Genomic DNA, 13,313 nt, shown 5'->3' with positions numbered 1-13,313 from the left:
GTCCGCCGGATAGTCGAATCCCGGATTGAGGAGGAGCAGTGTGGTTTTCGTCCTGGTCGCGGAACAGTGGACCAGCTCTATACCCTCTCTGGGGTCCTGGGGGGGGCATGGGAGTTTGCCCAACCAGTCTACATGTGCTTTGTGTACCTGGAGAAGGTGTTCGACCGTGTCCCCCGGGGGCTCCTGTGGGGGGTACTCCGGGAGTATGGGGTACCGGACCCCCTTGTACGAGCTGTCCGGTCCCTGTACGACAGGTGTCAGTGCTTGGTCCGCATTGCCGGTAGTAAGTCGGATTCGTTTCCGGTGAGGGTTGGACTCCGCCAAGGCTGCCCTTTATCACCGATTCTGTTCATAACTTATATGGACAGAATTTCTAGGCGCAGCCGAGGTGTTGAGGGGATCCGACTTGGTGGCCTCAGGATTGGGTCCCTGCTTTTTGCGGATGACGTGGTCCTGTTGGCTTCATCTGGTCGTGATCTCCAGCTCTCGCTTGAGCGATTTGCGGCCGAGTGTGAAGCGGCTGGGATGAGAATCAGCACCTCAAAATCTGAGACCATGGTCTTCAGCCGGAATAGGGTGGATTGCCCTCTCCGGGTCGGGAGTCAGGTCCTGCCTCAAGTGGAGGAGTTTAAATATCTCGGGGTCTTGTTCACGAGTGAGGGAAGGATGGAGCGTGAGATCGACAGACGGATCGGTGCGGCGTCTGCAGTAATGCGGACTCTGCGCCGGTCTGTTGTGGTGAAGAAGGAGCTGAGCCAGAAGGCGAAGCTCTCGATTTATCAGTCGATCTACGTTCCTACCCTCACCTATGGTCATGAGCTGTGGGTCGTGACCGAAAGAACGAGATCTCGTATACAGGCGGCTGAAATGAGTTGTGTGGCCGGGCTCTCCCTTAGAGATAGGGTGAGGAGCTCAGTCATCCGGGAGGGGCTCAGAGTAGAGCCGCTGCTCCTTCGCATCGAGAGGAACCAGTTGAGGTGGCTCGGGCATCTGGTCAGGATGCCTCCTGGACCTCCCTGGTGAGGTGTTCCAGGCACGTCCCTCTGGGAGGAGACCCCGGGGAAGACCCAGGACACGCTGGAGGGATTACATCTCTCGGCTGGCCTGGGAACGCCTCGGGATCCCCCCCGCAGAGTTGGCAAATGTGGCTGGGGAGAGGGAAGTCTGGGCTTCCCTGCTTAGACTGCTGCCCCTGCGACCCGACCCCGCATAAGCGGCAGAAGATGGATGGATGGATGGATGGATGAAAAATCAAGATAGCAAGTCAGAGCTACTACAATCTGCTGCCAACAGACGGCACAATCTAGAATGGAATCAGCAAGCCATCCATCTAGGTTTTCCAGTCCTAACATCATGCTTCTGGACTGTGCGGAAGCTGGAATAACAGAGACTATTTTTGTACATTCAGTTACAAAGACTCCAAACAACAGGTTATGAAACATATACTTTATTTTTGGTGCAAGTCAGTCATTGCATTGGTCACTTCATTTTCATCCTGTTCACTTCACAAAACAAAGCAAACATCACTGTCAAGAAAAGCACATGGAGCATCTGAACAGGAACAATCTGAGCTGGTGATGAAGCCACAACATGGCCTCCAGTTTATGAAGAGCTCAGGCTGCAGCAGCTGTTAGAGGTCACATGATCCTGACAGAGTTGTCTGAAAAGAGCTGCAGAGTTTCCTCTCTGCAGAAACAAGAGAAGCTCAAACCTCGAAGAGCTGCCAATGTTCTGCATCCTCTTAACAGTAGATGTCGCTCTAGCGTCCTTGTGTTGATCAGAGCAGAACCCTGATTATTTCTTACTTGTCCAGATGTTTATTGGCAGCTTTTCTTCATAAACCCAAACTCTGAGTCCTGCTGTGTTTAGTCAGAACCTTCATGTCCAGTTCCAGCAAGCCTGTAAGGGAAGTTTCCCCCATAGTTTCTTTATTTTCACACCTGTAGCCATAGAAACGCTCCTTTCGTGCCAGTAACCGTTTCACACACTTTCACTGCACTAATGGAAATACATGAAGAAGAAGGCAGAGAAGGAAGCTGAGTTACAATCTGTCATCAATGGCAATACATGAAAGGACAGAAACACAAATGGGAGCACATGAGTACGATGGAGTAAAGCTGGTGAAGATAGGGAGCTTCTGGTGGTCTCCATTCACCCTGCTCCTGCCCACATCTTGTAGACCCGGCTTTGACTGCAGTCCCCACAAGCTCCACCTCCTCTCTGCTCCCTCTATATGCTGTATCTGTATCTGGGACTTGATGCAGCTGCTGGTGTTTGTCTCATAGAGGGAAGACAGAGCTCTGATCTGGGAATGCAGCATCGGTAAGACCTGAGCCTCCTATGCCCCTCCACTCAGTCTCTTTTCCAGCCGGTCAAGCTTGGCCAGGTTTTCCTTCAGGAGCTGGGAACCAGGACTCAGAAGCAGGGCTCGCTGGTAGTACACCCTGGCAGCTGCATAGTCTCCCTGCATGAACACACACACACACACACACACACACACCGCACACCGCAACAGATACATTACAAACATGATCCATGTCAGAAAACCTTGAGGAGACAATTAGTGTTCCATATCCGTCAGGTTTTAGGTGTAACAGTATGTCATATTTCCATGAGACAATAATCAGACTATCTCATGTGTCTATAAAAGATGAGCAGCCAACCCAAACTGATGAGCTTGTTCATAAAAGAGGGAAAATTCTGTCTGGATGCGGTTTAAATATAAAAAGACCGGTGGAGGAGAAAACTCAGAATAAACTCCAGACCAGACGCTGCAGCAGGTATTTACCTGTGGAACGTCATACGGCCATAGTTCCCCCAGATGGAAGCTGTTGCCTAGCAACATCTGATACATAACTGATGACTGACACAACATTACACAGTTTTATAGGGTTATGTACATCGTTATGGGGATATATGATGAGCTGTATTGGGATATGAGTTTGGTCGGATCGCCCAGCCCTAAATCAGACTATATCACATGTCCATTAGACATTAATCAGACTATATCACATGTCCATTAGACATTAATCAGACTATATCACATGTCCATTAGACATTACTCAGACTATATCACATGTCCATTAGACATTAATCAGACTATATCACATGTCCATTAGACATTACTCAGACTATATCACATGTCCATTAGACATTACTCAGACTATATCACATGTCCATTAGACATTAATCAGACTATATCACATGTCCATTAGACATTACTCAGACTATATCACATGTCCATTAGACATTAATCAGACTATATCACATGTCCATTAGACATTACTCAGACTATATCACATGTCCATTAGACATTAATCAGACTATATCACATGTCCATTAGACATTAATCAGACTATATCACATGTCCATTAGACATTAATCAGACTATATCACATGTCCATTAGACATTAATCAGACTATATCACATGTCCATTAGACATTAATCAGACTATATCACATGTCCATTAGACATTAATCAGACTATATCACATGTCCATTAGACATTAATCAGACTATATCACATGTCCATTAGACATTAATCAGACTATATCACATGTCCATTAGACATTACTCAGACTATATCACGTGTCCATTAGACATTAATCAGACTATATCACGTGTCCATTAGACATTAATCAGACTATATCACATGTCCATTAGACATTAATCAGACTATATCACATGTCCATTAGACATTACTCAGACTATATCACATGTCCATTAGACATTACTCAGACTATATCACATGTCCATTAGACATTACTCAGACTATATCACATGTCCATTAGACATTACTCAGACTATATCACATGTCCATTAGACATTACTCAGACTATATCACATGTCCATTAGACATTAATCAGACTATATCACATGTCCATTAGACATTAATCAGACTATATCACATGTCCATTAGACATTACTCAGACTATATCACGTGTCCATTAGACATTAATCAGACTATATCACGTGTCCATTAGACATTAATCAGACTATATCACGTGTCCATTAGACATTACTCAGACTATATCACGTGTCCATTAGACATTAATCAGACTATATCACGTGTCCATTAGACATTAATCAGACTATATCACGTGTCCATTAGACATTACTCAGACTATATCACGTGTCCATTAGACATTAATCAGACTATATCACGTGTCCATTAGACATTAATCAGACTATATCACGTGTCCATTAGACATTAATCAGACTATATCACGTGTCCATTAGACATTAATCAGACTATATCACGTGTCCATTAGACATTAATCAGACTATATCACATGTCCATTAGACATTAATCAGACTATATCACATGTCCATTAGACATTAATCAGACTATATCACATGTCCATTAGACATTAATCAGACTATATCACATGTCCATTAGACATTAATCAGACTATATCACATGTCCATTAGACATTACTCAGACTATATCACATGTCCATTAGACATTAATCAGACTATATCACATGTCCATTAGACATTAATAAGACTATATCACATGTCCATTAGACATTAATCAGACTATATCACATGTCCATTAGACATTAATCAGACTATATCACATGTCCATTAGACATTAATCAGACTATATCACATGTCCATTAGACATTAATCAGACTATATCACATGTCCATTAGACATTAATCAGACTATATCACATGTCCATTAGACATTACTCAGACTATATCACATGTCCATTAGACATTAATCAGACTATATCACATGTCCATTAGACATTACTCAGACTATATCACATGTCCATTAGACATTACTCAGACTATATCACATGTCCATTAGACATTACTCAGACTATATCACATGTCCATTAGACATTACTCAGACTATATCACATGTCCATTAGACATTAATCAGACTATATCACATGTCCATTAGACATTACTCAGACTATATCACATGTCCATTAGACATTACTCAGACTATATCACATGTCCATTAGACATTACTCAGACTATATCACATGTCCATTAGACATTAATCAGACTATATCACATGTCCATTAGACATTACTCAGACTATATCACATGTCCATTAGACATTAATCAGACTATATCACATGTCCATTAGACATTACTCAGACTATATCACATGTCCATTAGACATTAATCAGACTATATCACATGTCCATTAGACATTAATCAGACTATATCACATGTCCATTAGACATTACTCAGACTATATCACATGTCCATTAGACATTAATCAGACTATATCACATGTCCATTAGACATTACTCAGACTATATCACATGTCCATTAGACATTAATCAGACTATATCACATGTCCATTAGACATTACTCAGACTATATCACATGTCCATTAGACATTAATCAGACTATATCACATGTCCATTAGACATTAATCAGACTATATCACATGTCCATTAGACATTACTCAGACTATATCACATGTCCATTAGACATTAATCAGACTATATCACATGTCCATTAGACATTAATCAGACTATATCACATGTCCATTAGACATTACTCAGACTATATCACATGTCCATTAGACATTAATCAGACTATATCACATGTCCATTAGACATTACTCAGACTATATCACATGTCCATTAGACATTAATCAGACTATATCACATGTCCATTAGACATTAATCAGACTATATCACATGTCCATTAGACATTAATCAGACTATATCACATGTCCATTAGACATTACTCAGACTATATCACATGTCCATTAGACATTACTCAGACTATATCACATGTCCATTAGACATTAATCAGACTATATCACATGTCCATTAGACATTAATCAGACTATATCACATGTCCATTAGACATTAATCAGACTATATCACATGTCCATTAGACATTACTCAGACTATATCACATGTCCATTAGACATTACTCAGACTATATCACATGTCCATTAGACATTACTCAGACTATATCACATGTCCATTAGACATTAATCAGACTATATCACATGTCCATTAGACATTACTCAGACTATATCACATGTCCATTAGACATTAATCAGACTATATCACATGTCCATTAGACATTAATCAGACTATATCACATGTCCATTAGACATTAATCAGACTATATCACATGTCCATTAGACATTAATCAGACTATATCACATGTCCATTAGACATTAATCAGACTATATCACATGTCCATTAGACATTAATCAGACTATATCACATGTCCATTAGACATTAATCAGACTATGTCATGTTTCCATGAGTCATTGAGCATATTATGTTATTTGTGGAATGTGTGCAACATTGCTTGAAGCCAGTATTAATGTTCACTATGAAGCTTCTTCTCAGTTATTTCTTACCTTGATGTGCTGAATCCCACCCATGTTCATCCAGGCCTGGGACTGGTCAGGTTTTAGTTCAACGGCCAGCTTGTAGCTCTGTTGGGACAGAAACATATCTGTGATAAATGTCTATATGGGTGATTAATTTCCATTTACAACCTGGGCTGACCTAAACGCACAATAGACTGAGAGCTGAGCTGGACTTCAGGAACAGAGAAAAATGGGAATATGATGATGCTGTTCACAGTAAGTCCATATTATAGGGAGTGAAAGTCTGATCCAAACTGCCTAGAAAAGAGACTTACTCAGACAACTGAGGCTATCCTGAAGGCATCAATTATTCAACTCAAATTCATTTGTATAGCACCACTTCACAACAATGTCATGTCAGGACACTTTACAGTTCGAGCGGATTCAGAATAAATATCCTAGTTAAGCCGACAGATTGCATGGAATCTTGACAGAGCAGCAGAATCATGGCAGTAAAGAGCCAACAGCACAGTCTGTGCTTCAGCTCTGCGATGCAGACATAGAGCTGCAGACAGCTACACTCACATTTGGACTAAATGTGAGTATAGCTGTCAGAACCGTCTCATGACCACCACATGTGGACCACCAGAACCCATATCAAGACCACCTCTGATCCACATAATACTAGCCACAATCCATGTCCAGGCCAAAAACTGACATCTGGACCACATCTGGCCTGTACAACACTTGTCATAACTGAGCCAGAAATAGCCTGGATTCGGTCCAAGCCTGTCTTTTATCTGGGTTCTGAGCCCACATCTGAAGCAGCGCCTGGAAACCTCCTCATACATCTGCAGCTGCAGCTGGAAGTCACAGAACATCTTCAGAAACAGAGGAACATGACGGCTGAAGGGCACATTAAGCCAAAAACAAGCTGAAATGAGGTCATCCTGTGAGTCTGAGTGGCTTCAGCAGGTTCAGAAACAAATACGACATCTCCTCACACTGGATGGGTGATGATCTTCTCACTTCAAAGTCCAATAATACATTCCTGAGGCTGCACGGTGGTTAGCATGGTGGCCTCTCAGCAAGGTCGCTGGTTTGATCCTTGGTTGGGGGGAGGCTCAAACGGTGGCTTTTCTGTTTGCGTGTTCTCCCTGTGAATGCGTTGGTTCTCTCCGGGTTCTCCAGCTTCCTCCTGCCGTCCAAAGACTGTGTGTGAATGTTAGGCTAATTGGTTATTATGAATCGTCCCAAGGAGTGTGTGTTAGTGTGAATGGTTGTTTGTGTCTTTGTGTTAGCCCTGTGATGGACTGGCGAGCTGTCTGGGGTGTACCTGTCTCTCACTCAGACTGCTGGGTCAGACCCCAGCTCCCCTGTGACCCGATGCGACAGGGGAGCGAGTGATATAAAGTACCATGATCTGTAAAACCTGTACCTCAAAGGCCCGGTCCAGCTGGTTCATCTCTCTCAGGTGGTTCCCTTTAGAAAAGTGCAGCTCAGCTCTCACCGTCACATCACTGGGATTCTGCTGCAGGGCCTGGTCCAGAGCCTCCAGAGCCTGGAACACACAGACATGAAGAAAACCTGGGCTTTCTCCTCTTCATTTACTTCTGACGAACAACTTTTCCTTCGGTTTGCAGCTCAGTTCAAATCTGGATTTGCAGCAACATCAGAACCAGAAACTTCTGAAGGAATGGGAGCAGAATGGAGGAGGAACTAGGTCACTGTTTCCACCCGTTACAGACCTGCATCAAACTCTGACCGGTCTGCAAACTGTCTCATCTGATGGTATGTGATTTGTTGCCGTGCTTACTGGCAGTTCATCATTCATGACTGGAAAAACACAGCAGACACACCTCTGAGAAGTTTCCACGCTTGCTGTAGATGGCAGAGAGCAGGCGGTAACACTCGATGCAGCTCTTTTCTCGGGATATGATGTCCCTGGTCATCTTCTCTGCCTCCGCGGAGCGGCTGGCCATGGCCAGAACCTGAGCCTGGAGCACAAACACTGTTGTCTGACTGCAAATCATATTCCTGCTCAGCAGGAAGTGTGTTCCTGCTCACCAAAGCCAGCCAGATGTCGGTGCTGTCTGGCTGCAGGGCGGCAGCCTCTCGGTACACCTGCAGGGCCTCCTGATAGCGGCCGGTGTTGTAGTACAGCGCTCCAAGAGGAGTCAGGATGTCCACCTTCCTGGTCACCTGCAGCGCCCTGGAGGTCAGAGGCCATCAGGATGTTCACATCACGTCTAACTTTCATATGGAGTCTGTGTTTAAATCGGAGACTCGCCTTTTAAACCAGGACTCTGCCTCTTTGTTCTCGTTGGACGACCGTAACAAGCGGCCCAAGTTCACCATGGCAACGTAATGCGCAGGTTTAAGCCGCACTGCTTGTTGGTAGTGGGCAGCAGCCAGCTCCCCGTCTCCTGGAGGAGACAGGATGAAAGAAGGGAGGTTTCAGGGAAAAAGGACCGAGCTGATGCAGGAATGAGATGATGAACAAACAGCTCTGCTAGCGAGGCAGAGTGAAAACACATCGGCAGGGTCATGAGGCCCAATGGGAGGGATAAACCTGGTCTATGTGTATGTTACCGCTTACAGATGATGGGTCAAAGGTCAGAGAACATGACATTTCTGCCTTCTCCCTATAATAAGATTAATTCATAAATATAACAGATAACATACAACATACAACCAACATACAACAACAGGAAGTGGACTGACCTGTGTCCACCAGGAAGACGCCGTAGTTGTTGTGCAGGTCGGAGCTGTCTGGGCAGTTCTCGATACCTTTCACATAAACTTCATGTGCTTCGCCAAAACGTCCCTGAGAAACGGAGCCGACATGACAGAGATGCTTCTGGGGGACCGGTCTAACACACAGGTCATGCCTGATGTGTCACGCATGAAGAAGAAAACTGTGTGTGTGTCACACGTTCACCTGCTCGGCATAGAGGGAAGCCAAACTGGAGTAAGCATCAGAGAAATGGGGACCATAGTGGATGGAGTCCTTTAGGAGAAGCTCCGCTTCTTTCTGCTTCCTCTGGGACCTTGAACATACATACTTCATCATCACCATCATCATCATCACCATCATGATCAAATATCTGAAATACATGCAGGATATGTGTCCCGTAGCAGTAACTGGTCTCCTCAGCCCTAACACAGACAGGAAGTAGCTGAAGCAGTGTGGTACTCCAGGAGAAGCGTGTTTCTTACTTGTAGAGGTTTCCCAGGTTAAACAGGGCTCGGTTATGCTGAGGGTTGATGTCCAGAGCTTTCCTGTAGTATCGCTCAGCCTCCTCTGGGCTGCTGGTCAGAGTTCCCAGGTTGTTCATGGCACTAGCATGACGTGGATACAACCTAGCAACAGAGGGGAGGAACACGTGTTAAATGTCCTGCTGGAGTCAGGACTCCATCTTTTTAGTGCAAAAACCTTTAAAGACGCACGCCACAGTGAATAAGTTTCACGCTCTAGTGGGAGGAATCCAGACTTTTATCTGCAGAAGCAAAACCGTATGTTCTTTAAAAACCTCTTTTAATTGACTGGATCCCACCTGAGGGCGGTGTTGTAGTGGTAAATGGCCTCCTGGTGTCGACCGCTGTCTTTCAGGAAGTTGGCATAGTTGTAGTGGACTTTGGCATTATGAGGCAGAGTCTGGATACCAGAACTGGAACAGGAGCAGAAGAGACATGAGGACAGGTGGTAAAACGACTACATGGGACATCTGAACAGAATTAGTGAAAAAAGAAAAAGGATTCATGTCTAAACAGATCCCAAAGGAGACCTTATTTACCCCAATTCACCAAAATCCAATCCTCAACCAGTTCAGGCAGCTGGACATTCGTTCTGGTCCAGATGGAGGCTTTTCCTTCAAGGTTCTGGTCCTGACTAAAGTCTTCCTTCCTGGTTTGTTCCTGACTCTGGTCCTGATGGAGGTTCTCCTTTTTGGTTCTGGCCCTGAGGGGGTTTTTCCTTCCTGGTTCTGGTCCTGATGGAGGTTTTCCTTCCTGGTTCTGGTCCTGATGGAGGTTTTCCTTCCTGGTTCTGGTCCTGATGGAGGTTTTCCTTCCTGGTTCTGGTCCTGATGGAGGTTTTCCTTCCCGGTTCTGGTCCTGATGGAGGTTTTCCTTCCTGGTTCTGGTCCTGATGGAGGTTTTCCTTCCTGGTTCTGGTCCTGATGGAGGTTTTCCTTCCTGGTTCTGGTCCTGATGGGGGTTTTCCTTCCTGGTTCTGGTCCTGATGGGGGTTTTCCTTCCTGGTTCTGGTCCTGATGGAGGTTTTCCTTCCTGGTTCTGGTCCTGATGCAGGTTTTCCTTCCTGGTTCTGGTCCTGATGGAGGCTTTCCTTCCTGGTTCTGGTCCTGATGGGGGTTTTCCTTCCTGGTTCTGGTCCTGATGGGGGTTTTCCTTCCTGGTTCTGGTCCTGATGCAGGTTTTCCTTCCTGGTTCTGGTCCTGATGGAGGTTTTCCTTCCTGGTTCTGGTCCTGATGGAGGCTTTCCTTCCTGGTTCTGGTCCTGATGGAGGTTTTCCTTCCTGGTTCTAGTCCTGATGGAGGTTTTCCTTCCTGGTTCTGGTCCTGATGGAGGTTTTCCTTCCTGGTTCTGGTCCTGATGGGGGTTTTCCTTCCTGGTTCTGGTCCTGATGGAGGTTTTCCTTCCTGGTTCTGGTCCTGATGGAGGTTTTCCTTCCTGGTTCTGGAGGTTGACATCGCATGTCTCCTCTTCGGCTCTCTGTGGACGCTTACAAACGCATATAAGGTCTCCAGTCTTCTTGCGTCATTATGAGTATGAATGAGTGACGTATCCATAGATGATGAAAATGATCTATTGGACTGTGTCTGTAAAATGCTTTTTTTGAAAAAGAAAATGTTTATAGTTCAGAAAGTACATTTACCGGAACAGAGCCTCCCTTGAGAGCCAGACGTTGTTCTGTTGGACAGTTTTCCAAGAGAAGAGCAGAAGGAGCAGTAGCATGGAGATACTGAGTAGTGCTGCCCCCCATCGACTCGCCACCGAACATAGCCGACCCAGTCCATGAGCCACCAGGATACAGTAACCCATACTGCAGGATGGAGAAGGAGTCAGTGGACATGTAGGAAACATGAGTGTTTTTTTTTTTTTACAAATTCAGCGGCCATTTTGTGCATTCTGGGATCTTTTAGTACTGCCATTATTGAGGTGGCAAGTCCCAATGACCAGTACAAAACCTAGCGTACGACAATTCTATATTTTTGGGATTTATAAAAAAAAAAAAAAAAAAAGAAAGAAAATGCATGTTTAGTACTGATACTTCACCACGACCCCTCCCTGAGCCGTCACCTTATCGTGGTGGAGGGGTTTGTGTGTCCCAAAGATCCTAGCAGCTATGTTGTCGGGGGCTTTATGCCCCTGGTAGGGTCACCCATGGCAAACAGGTGTCTAGGGGAGGGACCAGACCAAGCACGGCTCATAGACCCCTATGATGACCATAAACTCGGGCAGAAATTTTCCCTTGCCCGGACGCGGGTTACCGGGACCCCCCTCTGGAGCCAGGCCTGGAGGTGGGGTACGTGAGCGAGCGTCTGGGGGCCGGGCCTTCGCCCATGGGGCCCGGTCGGGCTCAGCCCGAAAGGGTTACATGGGCCCCGCCTCCCATGGGCTCACCATCTGCGGGAGGAGCCGTAGGGGTCGGGTGCAATGTGAGCTGGGCGGCAGCAAGGGGCGGGGACCCTGGCGGTCCGATCCCCGGCTGCAGAAGCTGGCTCTAGGGACGTGGAACGTCACCTCTCTGGTGGGGAAGGAGCCTGAGCTTGTGCGCGAGGTTGAGCGGTTCCGACTAGATATAGTTGGACTCACCTCGACGCATGGCTTGGGCTCTGGAACCAGAACCCTCGAGAGGGGCTGGACCTTCTTCCACTCTGGAGTTGCTCATGGTGGGAGGCGCCGAGCAGGTGTGGGCATTCTCATCAGCCCCCAGCTTGGTGCCTGCACGTTGGGGTTTACCCCGGTGGATGAAAGGGTAGTTTCCCTCCGCCTCCGGGTGGGGGGACGGGTCCTGACTGTTGTCTGTGCTTATGCACCGAACAGCAGTTCAGAGTACCCACCCTTTCTGGAGTCCTTGGAGGGAGTGCTGGAGGGTGCTCCTTCTGGGGACTCCATTGTTCTGCTGGGGGACTTCAATGCTCACGTGGGCAATGACAGTGAGACCTGGAGGGGAGTGATTGGGAGGCATGGTCCCCCCCCTCTGAACCCAAATGGTGTTTTGTTATTGGACTTCTGTGCTCGTCATGGATTGTCCATAACGAACACCATGTTCCAACATAAGAGTGTCCATATGTACACCTGGCATCAGGACTCCCTGGGCCGCAGTTCCATGATGGATTTTGTAGTCGTATCGTCGGACCTGCGGCCACATGCCTTGGACACTCGGGTGAAGAGGGGGGCGGAGCTTCAACTGATCACCACCTGGTGGTGAGTTGGCTCAGATGGTGGGGGAGGAAGCCGGTCAGATCTGGCAGGCCCAAACGTGTTGTGAGGGTCTGCTGGGAACGTCTGGCTGAGTCCCCCGTCAGAGCGAGCTTCAACTCCCACCTTCAGCAGAGCTTCAAACATGTCCCGAGTGAGGCGGGGGACATTGAGTCTGAATGGGCTGTGTTCCGTGCCTCTATTGCTGAGGCGGCCGGCCGGAGCTGTGGCTGTAAGGTCATTGGTGCCTGTCGTGGCGGTAATCCCAGGACTCGTTGGTGGACACCAGCAGTGAGGGATGCCGTCAAGCTGAAGAAGGAGTCCTATCGGGCCTTCTTGGCCTGTGGGACTCTGGAGGCAGCTGATGGGTACCGACAGGCTAAGCGGCATGCGGCTTCGGCTGTCGCCAAGGCAAAAACTCGGGCATGGGAGGAGTTCGGCGAGGCCATGGAGAAAGACTTCCGGATGGCTTCGAGGAGATTCTGGTCCACCATCCGGCGGCTCAGGAGGGGGAAGCAGTGCTCCACCGTTTCCGGTGAGGGTTGGACTCCGCCAAGGCTGC

The 13,313-nt window shown here is 46.6% G+C and overlaps 1 protein-coding gene across 2 annotated transcripts in view; it reads right to left on the bottom strand.

The window, feature by feature from the left end:
- Positions 1-1,441: 1,441 nt before the first annotated feature.
- The window catches only part of tmtc1 (transmembrane O-mannosyltransferase targeting cadherins 1), a 43,586-nt gene continuing 31,714 nt past the window's right edge, over positions 1,442-13,313 (bottom strand). The window contains exons 9-19 of one of the 2 annotated variants that reach the window (XM_079263199.1): positions 11,202-11,369; positions 9,861-9,974; positions 9,523-9,666; positions 9,245-9,353; positions 9,028-9,130; positions 8,594-8,729; positions 8,371-8,515; positions 8,163-8,300; positions 7,742-7,864; positions 6,352-6,429; positions 1,442-2,464 (exon numbers count right to left, since the gene is read on the bottom strand). In XM_079263199.1, the coding sequence (XP_079119325.1) occupies positions 2,339-2,464; positions 6,352-6,429; positions 7,742-7,864; positions 8,163-8,300; positions 8,371-8,515; positions 8,594-8,729; positions 9,028-9,130; positions 9,245-9,353; positions 9,523-9,666; positions 9,861-9,974; positions 11,202-11,369 (1,384 nt within the window). In that variant the 3' untranslated portion in view covers positions 1,442-2,338. Of the gene's footprint in view, positions 2,465-6,351; positions 6,430-7,741; positions 7,992-8,162; positions 8,301-8,370; positions 8,516-8,593; positions 8,730-9,027; positions 9,131-9,244; positions 9,354-9,522; positions 9,667-9,860; positions 9,975-11,201; positions 11,370-13,313 lie in introns of those variants that run through there. The other variant, XM_079263200.1, reaches the window with a different exon arrangement.

This window comes from Telmatherina bonti (assembly GCF_933228915.1).
Source record: "Telmatherina bonti genome assembly, chromosome: 23".
NCBI classification, from domain to species: Eukaryota; Metazoa; Chordata; class Actinopteri; order Atheriniformes; family Telmatherinidae; genus Telmatherina; species Telmatherina bonti.
The sequence above is the reverse complement of the archived record's forward strand: the minus strand, read 5'-3'. Positions and strand labels throughout refer to the sequence as shown.